Source organism: Phoca vitulina, unplaced genomic scaffold, assembly GCF_004348235.1.
Source record: "Phoca vitulina isolate PV1807 unplaced genomic scaffold, GSC_HSeal_1.0 scaffold10, whole genome shotgun sequence".
Lineage (NCBI taxonomy): Eukaryota > Metazoa > Chordata > Mammalia > Carnivora > Phocidae > Phoca > Phoca vitulina.
Window position 1 is genome coordinate 15,950,290 of NW_022589713.1, and position 18,054 is coordinate 15,968,343.

The following is an 18,054-nucleotide window of genomic DNA, read 5'->3' on the forward strand; positions in this document are numbered from 1 at the left end:
TTCTCAATATTGACACCATGTAACCCATTTTGGGTACCTCCAGCTCATCCTTAAATTTACACATCAGATCTTGACCCTAAAGTAGTAAGATTAAAGTATTCAAGATGGTCAATATACTGCTAAGATATGATACTTGAGCAAGGCAACTGAAATAATGGAAATGGGTTTACTTGCATCTGAATGAAAAAAGGAAATATTTCTAGCTTATCCTTCATTTTAAGAGTTCTGTGCATGCCAGGGTACTGCAATATGCAAAGGCAGGTATTTGTCCTACAAAGGTAGCTGTATTGGCCCTACAGCAAATAGTACAGATCTGGTTATATTTATAACTGTCACTATTTCCTTTAACAATCAATCAAGATCAGGAGGTATATTATTGACGAAACAATTGTTCGTCTATGAAGAAAGGAGGCTGGCCTTCAAGCACAGTATCTTTTATACTGTAACAACGCCGTTTCTTGTTGGAATTGTAACTGATAAACTAATCCTCCACCGGGCATTTCTTCTCCCTCACAGATATACTGCAAATACGCCAAGAACTGAACTTTCACACTACACATTAGTGGTTCTGTCCAACCACAAAATGAAATAGCCTCTTGCCCATTCACCTGAAAGTAACTGCTCCTCTGCATATGTACCTTGCAACATCACATATATGTTAAATAAAATGCTGAGTTTAGCTTTGATCCCCATCCTTCACATTGTTGCCACTTACCTTTTTAACATGTAAACACATGTATCCCCCTTTCTCAAAACTCTTCAATGATTCCACACTACATACCTTGCAGTATAAAAATCTAAAGACCCTTCATGGTCTGGTACTGTCTACTACATGTTTGGCCTCATCTACTTATTTAATCTTTACCCCACAAGTTATGCTCCAACAGCACTATACTTTCGGTTCCTTGAACACTGTGTTCTTTCATGCCTCTGTACATCTGCAATGCTATTTTCATTGTATGGAATGCTCTTACCTGTTTTTTTCTCCAAAAAGCTCTGCTTAAAGGCATCTTTGTTTGTAGATTCTTCCCTCAACTTCTAGGTAGTCATGTCACTCCTTCCTCTGTTTCCTACTGCATCTTACATGTACTTTGACTACAATGATCATATTGTATTGCACTTGTGGCATTTCATTCAACAAATAAAATTAAGTGCCTACAACATGCCAGGCACTTTTTTAAATGCAGGGGATATAACAATGAATAAAAGTAGGTCTCTGCCCACATGGAACCCTGGTACCATCTAGACAGGGGAGACAAACATCATAAACTCTTCAGTAAGTATGTAATATTTATTGCCTTGGAAGAAAACAAAGTAGGGTAAGAGAGTTAGGGGGTGCCAGACCCAAAGGGTAAAGAGAAGGAGGAGAGCAATGTTATTTTATATAGGGAATCAAGGAAGGCCTTTCTATTAAGATATTCGAGCAGATACCTGAAAGATGTCAATGAGGGAATGAGCCATGCAGATAGGTATCTGGGGAAAGAGAGGAACAGGCAAAAAGAATAAAACATGCAAAGGCACTAGAAAGGACAGTTTGGCACACTGAAGGGATAGCAAGGAGGTCAGTATGGCTGTAAAACAATAAGAAAGTGGGAAGAGGTAGGAAACAGTAAGAGATGAGGTGGGGAGAGGAAGGAAGCAGGTTAAATAGGAAAGTCTTGGGTTTTTCTGTTGAGAGATTTTAAGCAGAAGAATGTCATGATTTAACTTTCATTTTAGAAGAATCTGCAGAAGGGAAAGGGTGGAAGCAGGAAAGTAGATAGAAGACTACTGTAGTGATCTTTTTTTTTTTTTATTATGTTATGTTAGTCACCATACATCATTAGTTTTTGATGTAGTGTTCCATGATTCATTGTTTGAGTATAACACCCAGTGCTCCATTCAATACGTGCCCTCCTTAATACCCATCACCGGGCTAACCCATCCCTCCACCCCCCCTCCCCTCTAAAACCCTCAGTTTATTTCTCAGAGTCCATAGTCTCTCAACTGTAGTGATCTTGATTAGAGAGAACTTAGACCAGGGGAGCAATCCTGGCATGGAGAGAAGTGGTCAACTGGGCATATTTTTGAAGATGGAGCCAACAGGATTTTTGATATTCTGGATGGGGGTACAATAGAAAAAGGAGTTAAGGAAGACTTCTTAGAGTTTCAGCCTAAGCAGCTGGATAAACAGAGATGCCATTTCCAGAAGGAGGCGCCTCTTGCTGGGAGAGGGAGATCAAGAGTTTGTATTAGGCATCTTAAGTCTGAGATGCCGATTACACATCCAAGTGCAGATGTCAAGAGGACAAAGAAGTCCTAGCTGGAGTAAAATTTGAGAATCATCAGCAAGTACATAATATTTATAAAACCACTAGACTATATAAGATCAAAGGGAGAGTAAATATGGATAAGAAAGAAAAGAGATTTAAAGACAGTCTTAAAGCTCTCCAGCCATTTTGAGTTAGTAGAGATGAGAAGGAACCAGCAAAGGAGACTGCTATACATTTCTCCAATGAATTACAAACTTCTTAAGGGAAGGCACCAATTCTTAGCACCATGCTTAGCTTATAATAGATAATGAAATATCTACTGAGTTAAGTATGAGTGTGTATGTGTGTAGAATTTTAGCATGGACAAGAAGGAAGTTCTAATATCACATCACAAATTATAAAATTGCATGTATCTTTTTTCCAGTTGATATAAGTTGATCTATGTCAACTGCACCAAAGGTTAAAAAAGTCTCCTACATACAGTTATCAAAAGGACTAAATATAAGAATCTTTACAGTGTTAACACAGAGATATCATAACGAAAACAAACCAATCCCAAAATTCACACATTCAAATATTTACTGAGTACCTACACTAAGATGCTAGAGATAGAACTGTGAGAAAAATAGACAAAACTGTGTTCTCATTGAGCGAACACAAATGGACAGAGAATAAATAAGATGATGTATCAGTAATTAAGTGTTAGGCAGGAATAAATCATCACATAAATGGGGGGGGGGGGGGATGCGGGCCAGAAGGTTCCACTGAGAAGGTAACTTCTGCACAAATACCCGAAGGAAAAGGGAGACAAGTAAATATTTTAGTGAAAACAGTGCTTTCAGTCATTGGCAAAAAGTAAACAATTTAAACCAAGAAGATAAACACCACTGGGAATCAAAACTGATAAGATAACTTGGATTAACAAAAATAAAAAGATGGCCAACTCTGTGTGTACAAGATCAATGGTGCTATGCAAAGGTCACCAGATAGTATGCAAATCCTACCATACAAATTTTACATAGGACTAGAATTCCAAATAACACGCTAGGGGGTAGAGATTCTGGTGTATATGCTTCTAGACATGTATGTAAATTTGCACATATGTGCTTATGTGTATGCTGGGGGGTGGTGTGTGCATGCATTTACACTTGTAGGTTTGTATGTGTGTTTGTGTGTGTCCCAGAGGAGGACAATACTCGGATAAGTAAGAAAAGAAGACAAATATTTATCAAGTAGTCAAGACAGTGCTAAATATTTTCTCAAATATCTTAATTAATGTGTACAATGACCTTGAGAAGCATTACTGTTTCCTTTTATAAATTAAAACAACAAAAACAAAAAAAATTCAGTTACATGGCTAGTAAGGTGATTTGACAGAAATCAAATTCCAAAGCCTAGTCTTTCCTTTTCACTTTTAATGTCTTTCTGAATACAGCAGTGTTGAGAGGAATAGACAGCTATTCCTTTCTGAAATTATCCTAAGGTACCCTGAAGCTCAAGTATATTTCAAAGGATACAAAGTTAAGAACCAACACAGATCCCAGTGGGATTAACCCCTAAGAAAAATTGCAAACCAGGGTCCTGAAGGAGATGATCCTAAAATAAAGATTATTTGGGGTGAGAGGAAAGCTGAATCATGATAGTTACCATTTACTGAATAAATTAATATATACGTTATATATGGTAGATGTTTAAGGGCCTTCATATACCTTACTTCACGATCTTCATAATAACTTCCTCCGAGTGATTTTTTTTTTTCAAAATATAGAAATTGGGGGTAGAGGGATAACATTCCAGGAGTAAGGCACAATGCAAACAAGTTCTGAAGGTGGGAATAAGAGGAGCACCTCCAAGGATGCAGTGAATAGTAAAAACTGGCTAAAGCATAAAGGGAGATGAAAGGGGAATAAGAAGAGATAAGACTGTAAAGAAAGGGTGGAATCAAGCGAATCTGAAATGCCAAGCTAAAAAGTTTTAACTTTCTTCAGTAGGCACCGAGGGTCACTAAAAGTTTCTGTGTGGTTGGATCTATGCTTCAGGAAAACTACTCTGACAGTTATAGGGCCTAAACTAAGGTACTGAGAGAGCAATGGGAGGAAAAGAAAACTGGAAGAAATACTACAGAGACAGAATTTGGCCTGAGTGACTCAGGATATGATGTTCTAATAATGGGAACAGCAAGCTGAACAGAGGATTAGAACTTGAGATGGGGAAATGAAAAAAATATGCAAACTATCATTTATATTCACAACAAAAACACAGTGAAGAAGAATGAATCAAATATACACTTAAAAATATATACAGCCTCACTGTTGACAAGTTTAGTACAAAATTAAAATGTGTTATGCTATTTAATTATGCGTAATAACACAATCCTATATGTTAACATATCGTAAGGTCTTTCAAATTTTCTTATAAAGTTCAATTTTTATTTCTCCAATAAAAGGTGCACATAAATAAATTGTTCATCAACAAAACTAAGAAAATATACTTTACTGCTTATGTTACAGCCCATACTTAACAGTACCATGTGCCAGGCAGTACACTAAGTCATCCAATCTTTTCACAACCCTTTTGAAAGATGAGAAAAACCATAATTCCCAACTTATAGAAGAGGAAACTGAGGCTCAGAGAGGTTAGGTGATTACCACAAAAGTTGCAGAAAACTATGCTTTCAACATGCTACATTACAATTTAGCATTCATTTGATTTCTATATATCTAATACTTTGTACAGGATAAAGAAATCTTACATGAGAAGAACTGCCATAATCACACCTGACCTTCCCAGGAGTCTCCTATTCACCCTCTTCAAAGTATGTTAGATTGCCCTAGGTGTATGGTAACGACAGTGGGGGAGGTGCCTAAAAACTGCTGAGAAGAAAAAGGTTATGAAGTTGCTATTTCCCTCCTTAGCTGCCACCTTGAAAGCACCACTGGAAAGTTAGACATTTGTGATATTATTCAGGCACAGGATGAGAAATGATACCAATAGGCAATGGTGACTGACTGCTGGAATATCTCCGACTCAGTAGGGTAGGGCTTTTCAATGCATAAATTAACATGATCAGATAACTAGATTGTCAGCAATTTTTCTCACTCCCAGTAAATGATAAATTATCTTTAAAATATATAACCTGAGATTCTATAATCTCATTCACCTGATAAATTATAAAAAATCAGCACACTGCATAATCCCTAACAGAAATCTGGTTCTGCTTAACAATAGGCACTATAACATTAACATGGAACCTGGAAGGTTAAAGAAATCAGGAATAATAGTTTCAGTAGCACTGAACTCCAATTCATCGTAAAAATAAAGCACTGTGTAATCATCAACATGCCTAAAAGCAAGGTAATACCACTAAACAAGCACTTCAGTGGGCAAAGGGCTCCAGGAATCCAGCAGAGTTTAGAGGGTTACCCTAGATGAAGTGAGCAAAGAACTTATTTTGTGGGGCTATAAAACATCAACAATATGTAAGTACAATTTTTTTTTTTAAGATTTATTTTATTTATTTTAGAGACAGAGAGAGAGGTGGGGTGGAAGGGAAGAGGGAGAGAATCCCAAGACGACTCCCTGTTGAGCACGGAGCCCAATGCAGGGCTGGATCCCATGACCCTGAGATCATGACCTGAGCCAAAATCAAGAATTGGACGCTCAACCGACTGAGCCACCCAAGCGCCCCTGTAAGTACAATTCTTGAGAAAGCATAAAATCAAGGTTAAAGCATAAACTCCAGGGCAGCTCCTCAAAAATGTCCTAGTAGGTAAGACGCAACTCCTCAGTGGAAAAGTCTACAGAATATAATTAGGAGCCTCTTGCTTTACACAAGTCATATGCATGATAATTATCATAAATCATACAGTTATCTATACTGCTATCATATTAATCACCTCTCACTGAAGTTTAGTTCAGAACAAGAAGTTAGGAAACTACTGTACATAAAAAGGCAAGTTTCGCAAGGTATTGCCAGGAAGCGTACATGGGTTATACAGATACGTCACCAAGTTGCGGGCAGGATCTTCCTGTGGTTTGTCTTGCCCACTTCAGGTTTCACTTTTGAATGTGTGCTGATTCCTAAGCTCCCTACAGCCCCTTTCTCAAGTAGCAAACCAAACTTTGAAGCACATATGGTAGGAATCTCTCCTAGGATAGGCCAAAGGTTCCTACAGCTACATGAAGCTTAGCAAGTCTCCTAACCTGACCAACAGAACCCAGTATGGCAAGCAAATGAAAAGCCAGATGGTGGCAAAACTGAGGGCTACATGGATAGGACACATATGGGACATGGTAGCTATTTCTGATAATGGCATCCTGGGGGCCCAAATGCAAAATGGGACTCATTATGATCTAGCCCTTAAAAAAAAAAAAAAAAAAGTAGCACCCAGATATAACTAAGTCGTACCTACCTACAAATGTGCATGTACAAGTATATGCGTGTTATGTGTTCTAGGAGAACCATTTACAAGCACAAACAAAAGCACATGAGCACAGTCAGGCAGACAGAAGAGTAACATTTTTTGTAAATCCCCTAAATAGTATTAAAGATAAATTTTTATAGCATCCCAACATTCTAATGTTACTGAATATCCATTACATTCGACCATAACCAATTTAGGGATAATTATCAACTTCTTGACAACAGAAATATACTCATCAGTTCTTTCAAATATACCATCTGACAGGCAAATTGGTAGACAGACAGCGACTTCGGTAACTTACAGACCTTATAAAACCTGGCCCTGCCTTTTTAAACCCTGAGCAAAAAACCTTTTTGTTGGCATACGATCTTTTTCAGGAATTTGGATTAAATGAAATAATTTGCAAAATATACTAACACAGTACCTGGAAAAGAATATATTCAAAAAATTTAGTTCACGTTCCCCTATCAATAAGAAAATTTTATATAAAATTGTTCAAATTCAAAACTAAGAGGTTCTGCACCACTCACACAAATGTAAGATTTTAAAGGATCAAAATTATTCTTTTTACCTCATTCTTCTGAAACAAAACATTGAATTTTTTAAAAAGTCAACTTTTTTAACACAATTGGTAAAAACAGGCAAAGTATATGGGATTTCACTATATTGCTCCTACAAATTTTTGTTGAAATTCTATAAAAATAAAAGGTAACCAAAAAACTTGACAGAAAAGTTGACTTTACTTTCAGGGTCATTTAAAATGTTACCAAGCCTAACATTAGGCTATTACTTTTGTAGATACAATTGTCTTCAACAGTAGCACAAGAGAGTTTGGACTAAAATTGTATCAAATCCTTTTATATAAAGTCATATTTCATAACACAGCTAATACATACATACTCTATATAGAAAATTAAACCATTATAAACGAGGCTAATTCACTTTGTCCACCACTCAGGCTCCTTTCAAACCTCTTTCTGTGCGTCTCCCCACATATACGTAGAAAAGACAAAGCACATACCATTCTAACAACTTGCTCCTTTAACTCAACAATATGTCTTTAAGTTCTTTCCTTTCATACTCTGGACACACCTCATCCTTGTTAGCTGCTATGGAATATTTATATTAACATATTATTTAGCCATTTTTCCTACAATGCACACTTAAGTTGTCTCTGTTTCTTTCACCAATAAGGCAACATTAAACACCTTTATATATGCCTCTTTTGCAAATATCCAAGTGTTTCTGTAGGGTAGAAATGCACAGGGAATATACATTTAGATTTTTAACAGATCTTGCCAAAATGCTCTCCAACATCGCTTTACCCATTTAAGTTCACAACAAGAGAGAGAAAAGTTACCTATTTCCCTAAATCCCCACCAAATACTGAAATTAACAAGCTCTTCTTTTTTCCACAAATGGATAGCTTTTAAAAATTTTCATTCCTCTGATTAATTTTTATTAAATCTTACCAGTATTTTCTTATGTTTACTGGCCTTTTTTATCTCTTTCTGTGAAATGTCTACTCATATCTTATTTTTCTAATGCCCTTTTCCTTTTTAAAATCTGTATGAAGTTTTTATATATTCTGGACACTAACAAGTACAGAGGTAGTATGGCATATAGGTTAAGAGCAACAGGATGGACTCTAGAGCCAGTCGGCCCAGTTTGAATGACAGCTCCACCGCTCACTAGCTATCTGATCTTCGTCAAGTTACTTAGTTTAGCTATCCTGTACCTCAATTTCCCCACCTGTAAAATGTGGATAATAAATGTTATAGCGTTACCATGAGGATTAAATTATTTAATGTGCTGGTGCACCTGGGTGGCTCAGTCGGTTAAGCATCTGCCTTCAGCTCAGGTCATGATCCCAGCCCCACGTCAGGCTCCCTGCTCAGTGGAGAGTCTGCTTCTCCCTCACCTTCTCCCTCTCCCTCTCTCCCCAGCTTGTGCTCGCTCTCTCTCTCTCTCACTCTTACTCTCTCTAATAAATAATTTAATACGCCTAAAGGGCTTTAAAACAATACCTGACACAGAATAAGTGTTATACAAGTGTTTTCTTTTTGTCAATAGTATTTACTGTAAATATCCTCTTACAATCTACTATTTGTCTCTTAACTCCTGTTTATAAATCCTCACTTATCTTTCCTCAAAAAGTTCTTTTTCCATCTCTCTTCTAACATCAGAAATTATATAAGCAGACGAAACCAACAAACTGACTGTCCTCACTGGATCTCACAATCAACTTCTCAAGAATAAATAAATGCAGGCATCAGCCAAAGCATCTAAATTTTTAAACATCTTTCCACTAAAAAAATAGCTAGCTTCCTTACTGCATAAAGCATTCCCACAAATCAGTAAGAAGACTGATAATCCAATAGGAAAAAAGGACAAACAAAATAAACAAGTTCACCAAAAACTGGAAATAAAAATGGCTCTTAAAAATATGAAGAGATCCTCAACTCATTTAGAAGAAGTGCAAATTAAGACTACAAATCAGATGTTCCTTTCCATCAGACCAGTAAAGATTAAGTTTTAAAATATACACTATGTGAGCAAAGAAACAGGCATTCAATCATTGCTAGTGGAAGCAAAAATTGCTATAGTTTCTGTGGAAAGCAATTTGGCACTCACTGTCTTTCCAAAATAAAAATGCACATACCAATTCATCAATTTAACATCTAGGAATTTATCCTACAGATAGACACATGTGCTCATATCAAAAATGACATAACAACAAGGTTATTTATTGCAGTACTGTTTGTAATAGCAAAAACTGCAAACAACCTATATGTCCATCAATAGGGGACTGGTTAAATAAACTGTGGTATATCCAGATGATGCAATATTAAGCAACTGTTAAAAAAAAAAAAAAGAGGCAGCTCCCCATACATATGGAACCACAGATCTTCATGCTATTATTGCTAAGTGTAAAAAAAACAAGATGCAAACAATGTATATATTTTGCTATAGTTTGTATGTTGGTGAGAAAGTGAAATTAATACTCATACATTTGTTTGTAAATGCTTAAATAACCTCTGTAAAGCATACACAAGAAACTGGTAATGCCTGCTTGTGGAGAGGGAATGGCTAGAGGCAAAAGAAATAAGAAAACTTACTTTTAAATGTATACTCTTTTGTACCTTTTCAGTTTTGTACCAGGTATTTGTATTACCTAATCAAACAAATAAATCTTAAAAAAAAAAATCAAATAAATTAAAACCTCCCTGTGATCACACCACACTTTCTACAATGGTCACACACAGGGGCTCCTGGGTGGCTCAGTTGGTTAAGCGTCTGACTCTTGATTTCAGCCCAGGTCATGATCTCAGGGTTGTTGAGATTGAGCCCAGCGTGGAGCCTGCTTAAGATTCTCTCTCTCCCTCTCTCTCTACCCCCACCCTTCCCCCCACAACGCTCACGCACACTCTGTCTCTCTCATGAATGAATGAATGAATAAGTAAATAAATAAATAAATAAAAATATAAAAATAAATGGTCATACACAGCAGGATGCTAACACTTGGGTAGTTTGTGGCTAGTCTGTTCAACTGGCAAAAGCAGAGGTTCTCCATCCTAGGTGTCCATTATCACTCCCTATGGAACGTTTCAAACCCAGAGATGTCCAAGTATTACCCCAGAAATTCTGATTCAGTAGGTCTGGAATACAGCCTGGGCAGCAGAATTTTTTTAAATTCACAGGTGACATTGATAGGCAGTCAGAACTAAAACAGCTGAGTTACAGCATGACACAAATAGGTAAACAAGCAGGCTCAATCTCCATCTAGGTCATAAGCACAGTTTCATCACTAATCCTAACCACTTTAAAAGGTTCTTAAAAAGGGACACCTGAGTGGCTGGGTCGGTTAAGCGTCTGCCTTCAGCTCAGGTCATGATCTCAGGGTCCTGGGACTGAGCCCCACATTGGGCTCCTTGTTCAGCGGGGAGCCTACTTCTCCCTCTCCCTCTGCCTGTCACTCCCCCTGCTTGTGCTCTCTCTCTCTCTGTCAAATAAATAAATAAAATCTTAAAAAAAGAAAAAAAGGAACGGATGAGAGTGTGTAGATGGCAGTGAAAATGTATTACTATTTCTGGATATATTACTACATAGGCAATACAATCCTCATGTATTCAATGCAGTACATTTGCAACATTCATACTAATGACAAATTCATTCTACCTAGCATTTCAGAAAGAACTTTGATAGTAATGGACTAGTGCTCAACAGGCACAGTCATTAACTGTGTAACACTTGGAATATCTGAGTGTCAAGTTCTTCACTTGTAAAACGAGGGGACACAATATGTTCCCTACCTTCCAGCTCTAAACCTCAGTAATTCTCTAAGAATACAGATATCCTGGGGCGCCTGGGTGGCTCAGTCGTTAAGTGTCTGCCTTCAGCTCGGGTCATGATCCCAGGATCCTGGGATCGAGCCCCGCATGGGGCTCCCTGCTCAACGGGAAGCCTGCTTCTCCCTCTTCCACTCCGCCTGCTTGTGTTCCCTCTCTCTCTGTGTCTCTCTCTGTCAGATAAATAAACAAAATCTTAAAAAAAAAAAAGAATACAGGTATCTAAAAGCAACCATTGTTTAATATAGACTTTAGGATAAACTAGTAAGAGCTTTTTCATCCCATTCACAGCCTAGGCTCAATTCACAGTCCAAGGAGCTAATGCCCCAGCAGACACTCAGATATTATGTACTGTTGAATAAATTAATTAATAGTCACAGAAAAAAATTTTTTTAAGATTCAAACAACCTTCTTTAATAAATCTTGGAAAAATATTTCAAGCAGTGCATCTTATACAAAATAGGCATAGGAAAAAAAATTTAGGCATTAAAATAAAAGCATCTGATGTAATGTCTTAAAGCAAATGGTTCAATTTAAAAAGCAACTAACACTTAATGCTAGAAGGGATGTTAAAGACCACATCCAAACCTCTCATTTTACAAGTGAAAAAATAGGGAGTCCGCAAAGGTAAAGAATTTGCCCAAAGTCATTCTGTCATTAATGATATTCCTAGCACCAAGTCCACAATAACAAATTTGTCAATTATTGTTCACTGATGTTTACATGTACATTGGTATAATGTTATCAAGCATATTATTTTAGCTACTGATTTTTGATGACTGAAATAACATACAAAACCAAAGAGAAACCATAAAAATTTCTTAATATACATGAAGTGTCTTAATTTACCTTGAGGATTATACAACAAAACTGTTAGCAGCTCTTAAAAGAGAAGAGAACTTTATTAGTAAATAAAACATGTAATCTGATATTATTGTCAAATAATTTCATAAAGCATATTAAAAAGGAAATAGGATTGGCATCTAAGATTAAAGGATAAAACGATAGTTTTATTTCAGCTACATTAGTTCCAGTCTCTTAGTAGCTATTCAAAGAATTCTAAGTTAAAAAAAAAAAAAAAAAAACTCTATGAACTCATTGAGGTTTACCTCCTGTCTTCCTCAGAGCAAATGATTAGCAGACTGCTCTGCGAACTTTTACAAAGAACCCTTTTCTCTCATTTCTATCCATCTGAAAGATGAATTCTTCCTCCATCCTAAATAACTCATCATCTCATTTCAAATTTTTGACAATAATGAATTCTTAGTATGAACAAACCTTTTAGCAATCTTCCCTCTATTAATTTATTAAATAACTCATATAATTTCAAATATCTGATAATAATAAATTCTTAGCATGAATAAACTTTTAATCTCTCCCTCTCAATTCTATTGCGTGATCAATAAAATGTCTTGATTTATACCTTACTACCAAAAAATTCAAACCTTCCATGACAAATAAAAACATTTACTGTATCAAGTATGATTATGAGATTTTTCTTTTCCAGGCTCAGGACCAATTAGTAACAATATTCATGGAGTACAGTCAGGTAACAATATTCAAATCTCCTAATAATAAGCACTCACAGCATTCAAAAAATTTAATCCTTTTCCTAATGAGGCAACTTTGGCATCAGTTCAAACATAAGCTCAATTGGCACTGTGATTTTGAAAGGGATGAACTTCCTGTCACAGACCCATGTAGTTTTCTTTCAACAATACTATCATCTTCTAGTTTATCTGTCAAATTTACAAAACAGTTTCACATCTAGTATTTCAAATCCTCCTCAGGATAACATAGGGAGAAGTAGGGCATTTTCTAAAGGGCTATTATGTCCCAGGCATTATGCTGACAATGGGACAGTTAAAAGGAAAAAAAAAAAAAAAGAATTCTACCCTGGAAGAGCTTGCAGTCTAATGGGGTAAATAAACAATTTCTATAAAATGTGCTAGAATAAGGACAAGGAATTACAACTCCCCAGCAGTACAAGGGCCTAATACCTTCTCTCCAGGGATGGGGGTGGTGGTGCCCTGCCCCAAAGAAGGCTTTGGTCAGGAGATCACATGCAGCAGACTTTTGAAGGATGTGTAGGAGTTCCCTGATATAAGTATGGGGTGGAAGAAAGGAGAAAGACACTTCCAGGCAGAGGGAACAACATGTACAAAATGGCTAGTGATGAAGCATCATTCCCATTTTAAAGATGAGTAAGATAAGCTCAAAAGGTAAGTGAGCTGCATAAAATCACATGAATAATAACTAATAATGTATGAAACAGAACACAGTCCTTCTGATTTTAATCAGCTTTGTACACCAGAAAATGCCGGTAAGTGTTGACAAGAACATCAGATAAAGATTAATTTTTATCTCCTATTTATTCCTTCCCAAAAGATGGTCCATGTCTGATGGAGCTCTTGGGGGGGAAGGGGAGAAATGACTGGAGAAGGGGATTTATTTAATTCTCAAATCAATCCTGTGAGATAAGTACTTTTATTATACCATTATACACACAAGAATACAGAGGCACAGGGACGCCTGAGTGGCTCTTTTAAACATCCGACTCTTGGTTTCTGCACATGGGCACTCTCTCTCTAAAATAAATAAATAAAATCTTAAAAAAAAAAAAAAATACAGAAGTACAAAAAAATTAAGAGAAGATTCAAATCCAGGTGACTAACCTGACCAAGCCTCTAAACTCAAGCACTTCACCAGACCCCACAGATTCTACTTTGCCAAAGAGCCCTACATCATTCGGTCCAGAGATACCAAGGAGACCAAGTGAGTTCTGGGACACATCATGATCCCACAGATCTCACACTGTACTGCACATCTCAATATTCACACAAATCCTCAGTTTTGGCTCCCTTACCAATCTGAGGAGACCAAGCCTCAGATTCTGGTCTCCCCTGAGCAGGTAAACCCAGGACCAAGGTGGCATGGGCTCTTTCAGCAACATTCTTACATTCTGATTACAAGCTGATTTAATTAGATGAGAGCAAACAACAAAAAGCGGTAACCAAAAAGACATAAAATAACAGCACGAAGCTTGGAAAGTACAAAGAAGAAAGCTCCAACCCCTCTCTTTAGCTCGTGTATGGGTGTGGCGGGGGGGGGGGGGGTGGGCAATGCAAAAGTGCTTCAGGTACTAAGCATACCTGCCACTCACTGCATGGCAGTTCACAACGAAGGATGGAGTCTGTAGTATCTTAATTTCCTTTATCAAGGGTTCATATGACAACTCTAGGACTTCAATAACCATGCCTGCCTCTTGAATATTAGGGAAGCTGACTATTTGTGGCCATGGTTTCCTAGGGCACTAAAACGACCTCAGGGAATTGAGGATCAGGATAGAAGACAAAATATTATCAGCAACACTGGATTTGCTAATGTTAATTGATTGAAACTGACCACAAAATGGGTTTCCAATCTGTCAATCTGGTTATTTCACCTTGTGAAGGATATGAGAAAAATTAACAAACACTGGAATGAAACCCCTAAAGGCTGTAGACTATTAGCTGTAGAACTTTAAAGATATGTAAATCTAATCTATCCTCACTTTTTGCTGGTAGCATTTGGAGTTGAAGGGTCCTATCCAGGTCTAGGAAAAAAGATACTCCTTTGAGGCTCACTTTGAGCCCTATGGAGCTCTAACTCTCCAGATTAGAGACTCTGAAACAGCAGTCTGAAATCTGGCAGCACATAACCAGTCTAGTGGGTACTATCAGGCTTTCCTCTGAGGTCTCCCAGTATGATGAAAAGGAAAGCTGACATGGTTACCCACACCCTCAAGCTGCTTAGTATCTTCATTGTCAGAATCACCAGCATCCCATTTCTGTGACTTCAGCACCTGCTAATGACTCCTCCAGCCCTCCAGCCCCCACCTTGTAAAACCCACATGTCAGTTTCAGGGAAACAGAAAACAGCATCTCTTCACAGGGTTCTGAAGGTCAACCAACTCTGGATTACACCAGCTAAAAAGAAGGGCAAAGAAATGGACAGGGAGGTGCAGAGAAGCTTCATATATAAGTATCCTAGTACATTTTTTCTGAAAAGCAGGTAAGTGACCTGAACTATAAGCAGAGCAATTCCAAAAGCAAGAAACTGACTGAAATAACAAATACAATACCCCAACTATGGTTAAAGTGGTAATATCATTCCCAGCAACTGGACGATCAATCTCCAAATCTGGGTAGTGGGGTTGTTCTAAGGCACAGAAACAAAGTTGTGTTTTTGTATTTGTAGGTATGAGTTTCACTCACAGTGATATCTCCTATTGTGATATCTTTGCTATGGAGCAGGTGAAGGTGCAGGGCAGCTAAGTCCTTCTGGAAACAGCCTAACCCTAACTCTCAATTCCAAGATGTGTGTGTGTTAGTTCCATGGTATAACCTGCAGCTCTATAAATCAGTGAGGCTCCACTGAACAGTGCCTAGCATCAAATGACACTAAAATGTAAAAGTGGTAAAATTTGGAAAATTAGACTAAGGTGGGGAACTCTGGCCCATTTATAGCTTTCCCAAATGTTAAATTAGATATATGTAAATATTAAATATAAGACTTAATCTGACATTTGAAAAGATTTTATACCCTAGAAAGTAATTTTATTTTATTTTTTTAAGATTTTATTTATTTATTTGACAGAGAGAGAGAGCGAGGGCAGGAACACAAGCAGGGGGAGTGGGAGAAGCAGGCTTCCCGCTGAGGAGGGAGCCCGACGTGGGGCTCGATTCAAGGACACTGGGATCATGACCCAAGCCGAAGGCAGACGCTCAACCGACTGAGCCCCCCAGGCGCCCCAGAAAGTAATTTTAATATTGGGAACTTAGATATAGACAAGATCTATTTCTCTGATATCATTTTCCAGGTTTTGAGAACTGTACTCATGATCTTAAGCTGCCTAGGACTACTTCTGGGAACAAAAAGATGAGAAAATTTAACATGTCTGCCTCTGAGATTTAGTAAAATCTCAGTACTTGAAGAGGGGAGCAACTTGAAAAGAGGAAAGGGGGAGAAGCCAAGCTCAATTAATAATATCACTATTCAGGAAGAGAAAAATTTTACATCCTGTGCAACAAAGATCATTGTTAGCCATTTTATTGCAATTAGATTTTCTTCTTACAAAGTAAAAAGTACTCCTCTTACTAAGGGTTATTTACCTGAAAGATGAAGCACATTTCCATTCTGAGAATAATGAATAAAGAAAATAAGGATGATTTTTTACAAAAGCAAAAATATGTTTTATTGATATATCTTACAAATAGCAAAAAAAAAAAAAAAAAAAGGCGTTTCCTCTGAATAAACTACTGTGAAAAAATTGTAACTCTGACGCCCAGAGTCACTTTTTAAAAACAAATGTCCAAATGACTGAATTCAAATGGTCTACTGTAACGCTCAGAGCTTCTGAGCAAAAATTTTGTATTAAGTCAACTAATATGGCTCGCTCACAAAAGTAACAATTAAATGCATGAGAAGGAAAGGAATTAAGTGGGTTAAGGGCGGGCTGGATGACTGTGTTTTGAGACCTGCTCACAGGAAGCCACTACATCCTGTCTTAAGTCCCTGTCAGTCACACTGTCTCTCGATCCAAGTCCCCGCCGCAGCGAGGTGGGGCAAGTACAGGTGTCGGTCCCCGAGCCCCTCCCGGCGCGCTCACTCGCGAACACCCCGAGCGGCGGTCACCAGAGTCCCAGAGCGGCCTGTTTCCTCCAGCTCAGGGCGCCTTTTTCAACCTCGAACAGGCTCGTGAGCCCAGGAAGCAGGCAGCCCCCTCCCCTCGGGCCAGCCCCACTTCCCCGCCCTCCTCCTCCTCCTCGGGCCGCGCCTCCCGTAATTACCGCTCGGCTCCCACCTCGGGGCCGCTCCCCGGCGCCCGCACCGCCCGGAGGCCTGCGTCCCAGGGCGGCCGGAAACTCCTCACGCCCCCGGCTCACGCCCCCGGCCCCCGCCCCCGGCTGGGGCGTCCCCACGTCCAGGCCGCGCCCCAAAGCCGAGCCCCTCAGGCAGGCGCTGCTCCGGGCGCCCCCCTCCACGCAAATTCCCGGCTCTCCACTCCCTCCGGACAAGGGCAGCCCCAACCCACGCCGCCCCGTCGAGGCGACGCCTCCCCCAACACACCCCCCTTCCAGTCTCACCCGTGCCGGCCCTCCCCGCGCGCCTCGCCCGGCCCCGGCACGGGCCCCGGGCCCCGTCTGCCCAGGTCCCCTCTCCGCCCCGCGATCCCAGCACGGCTCGGCGCCACCACCCCCGCGCGCCCGCCGCCCCCTCAGCCCCGCGGCGGCCCCCGTCGGCCGCCGGGTGGGTCCCCCAACCCGGCCCCCGCTTACAGATCTTGCCCCGCAGGCTCTGCAGCACTCGGACCTCTCGACTGTCCTCGTCCCCGGCTCCGGGCTCAGCCGTCGCAGTCGCCACCGGCGCCTCGGAAGAAGCCGCCGCAGCAGCAGGCGCCGCCGCCGCCATGGTGCCGCCCGGCCCGTGCCGCAGCCCCGCCGCCTGCGTAGCCGGCGAGGCGGAGCCCAGCGGCGGCCTAGGCTGGGGCGAGCGGCGCGCCTGGCCCCGCCCCCGGGCCGCAGCCTGGCTCGCCCGGCCCCGCCCCTGTCCCGCCCCCGCCCCCCCGGGTCCCTGCAGTCGCCGTCCGCCCCCCGCCCCCACCCCCACCCCCACCCTCAGCCGCCCCGAACCCGGGCCGCCCAGGCGCGAACCGAAGTCCTGGCTTTCCTGCTCTTTGCCCCATAAAAGACCAGGCGCTAGCCAAGTGCGGCGCCAAGTCGTGGCTCTGAGCAGCCCTGAAACCCCACGAGGGAAAACCCCAGCCTTCTCGAGATCCCCAAATCCTTCTGGGAATTAGGCTCCCCACCACAAGCCGACTTTCACAGCTTCTAACGCTCAAGGGAACTCCCTGTGGAAAGAAAACAGAATGGAATTTGACAGTTGAGAGGACCTCAAAACTACCTTATTTAAAAGAGCCGAGAGGTGTATTAGAGATTCCCCCAATAACATCTGCATGCTCCCTACCCGCAAGCCACACCACCACAC

At 40.2% G+C, this 18,054-nt stretch overlaps 1 protein-coding gene across 3 annotated transcripts in view; it reads right to left on the reverse strand.

The window, feature by feature from the left end:
- The window catches only part of RASA2 (RAS p21 protein activator 2), a 124,382-nt gene extending 106,874 nt beyond the window's left edge, over positions 1-17,508 (reverse strand). For all 3 annotated transcript variants that reach the window (XM_032408568.1, XM_032408566.1, XM_032408567.1), the window contains exon 1: positions 17,346-17,508. In XM_032408568.1, the coding sequence (XP_032264459.1) occupies positions 17,346-17,478 (133 nt within the window). In that variant the 5' untranslated portion in view covers positions 17,479-17,508. The remainder of the gene's footprint in view (positions 1-17,345) is intronic.
- Positions 17,509-18,054: the final 546 nt, after the last annotated feature.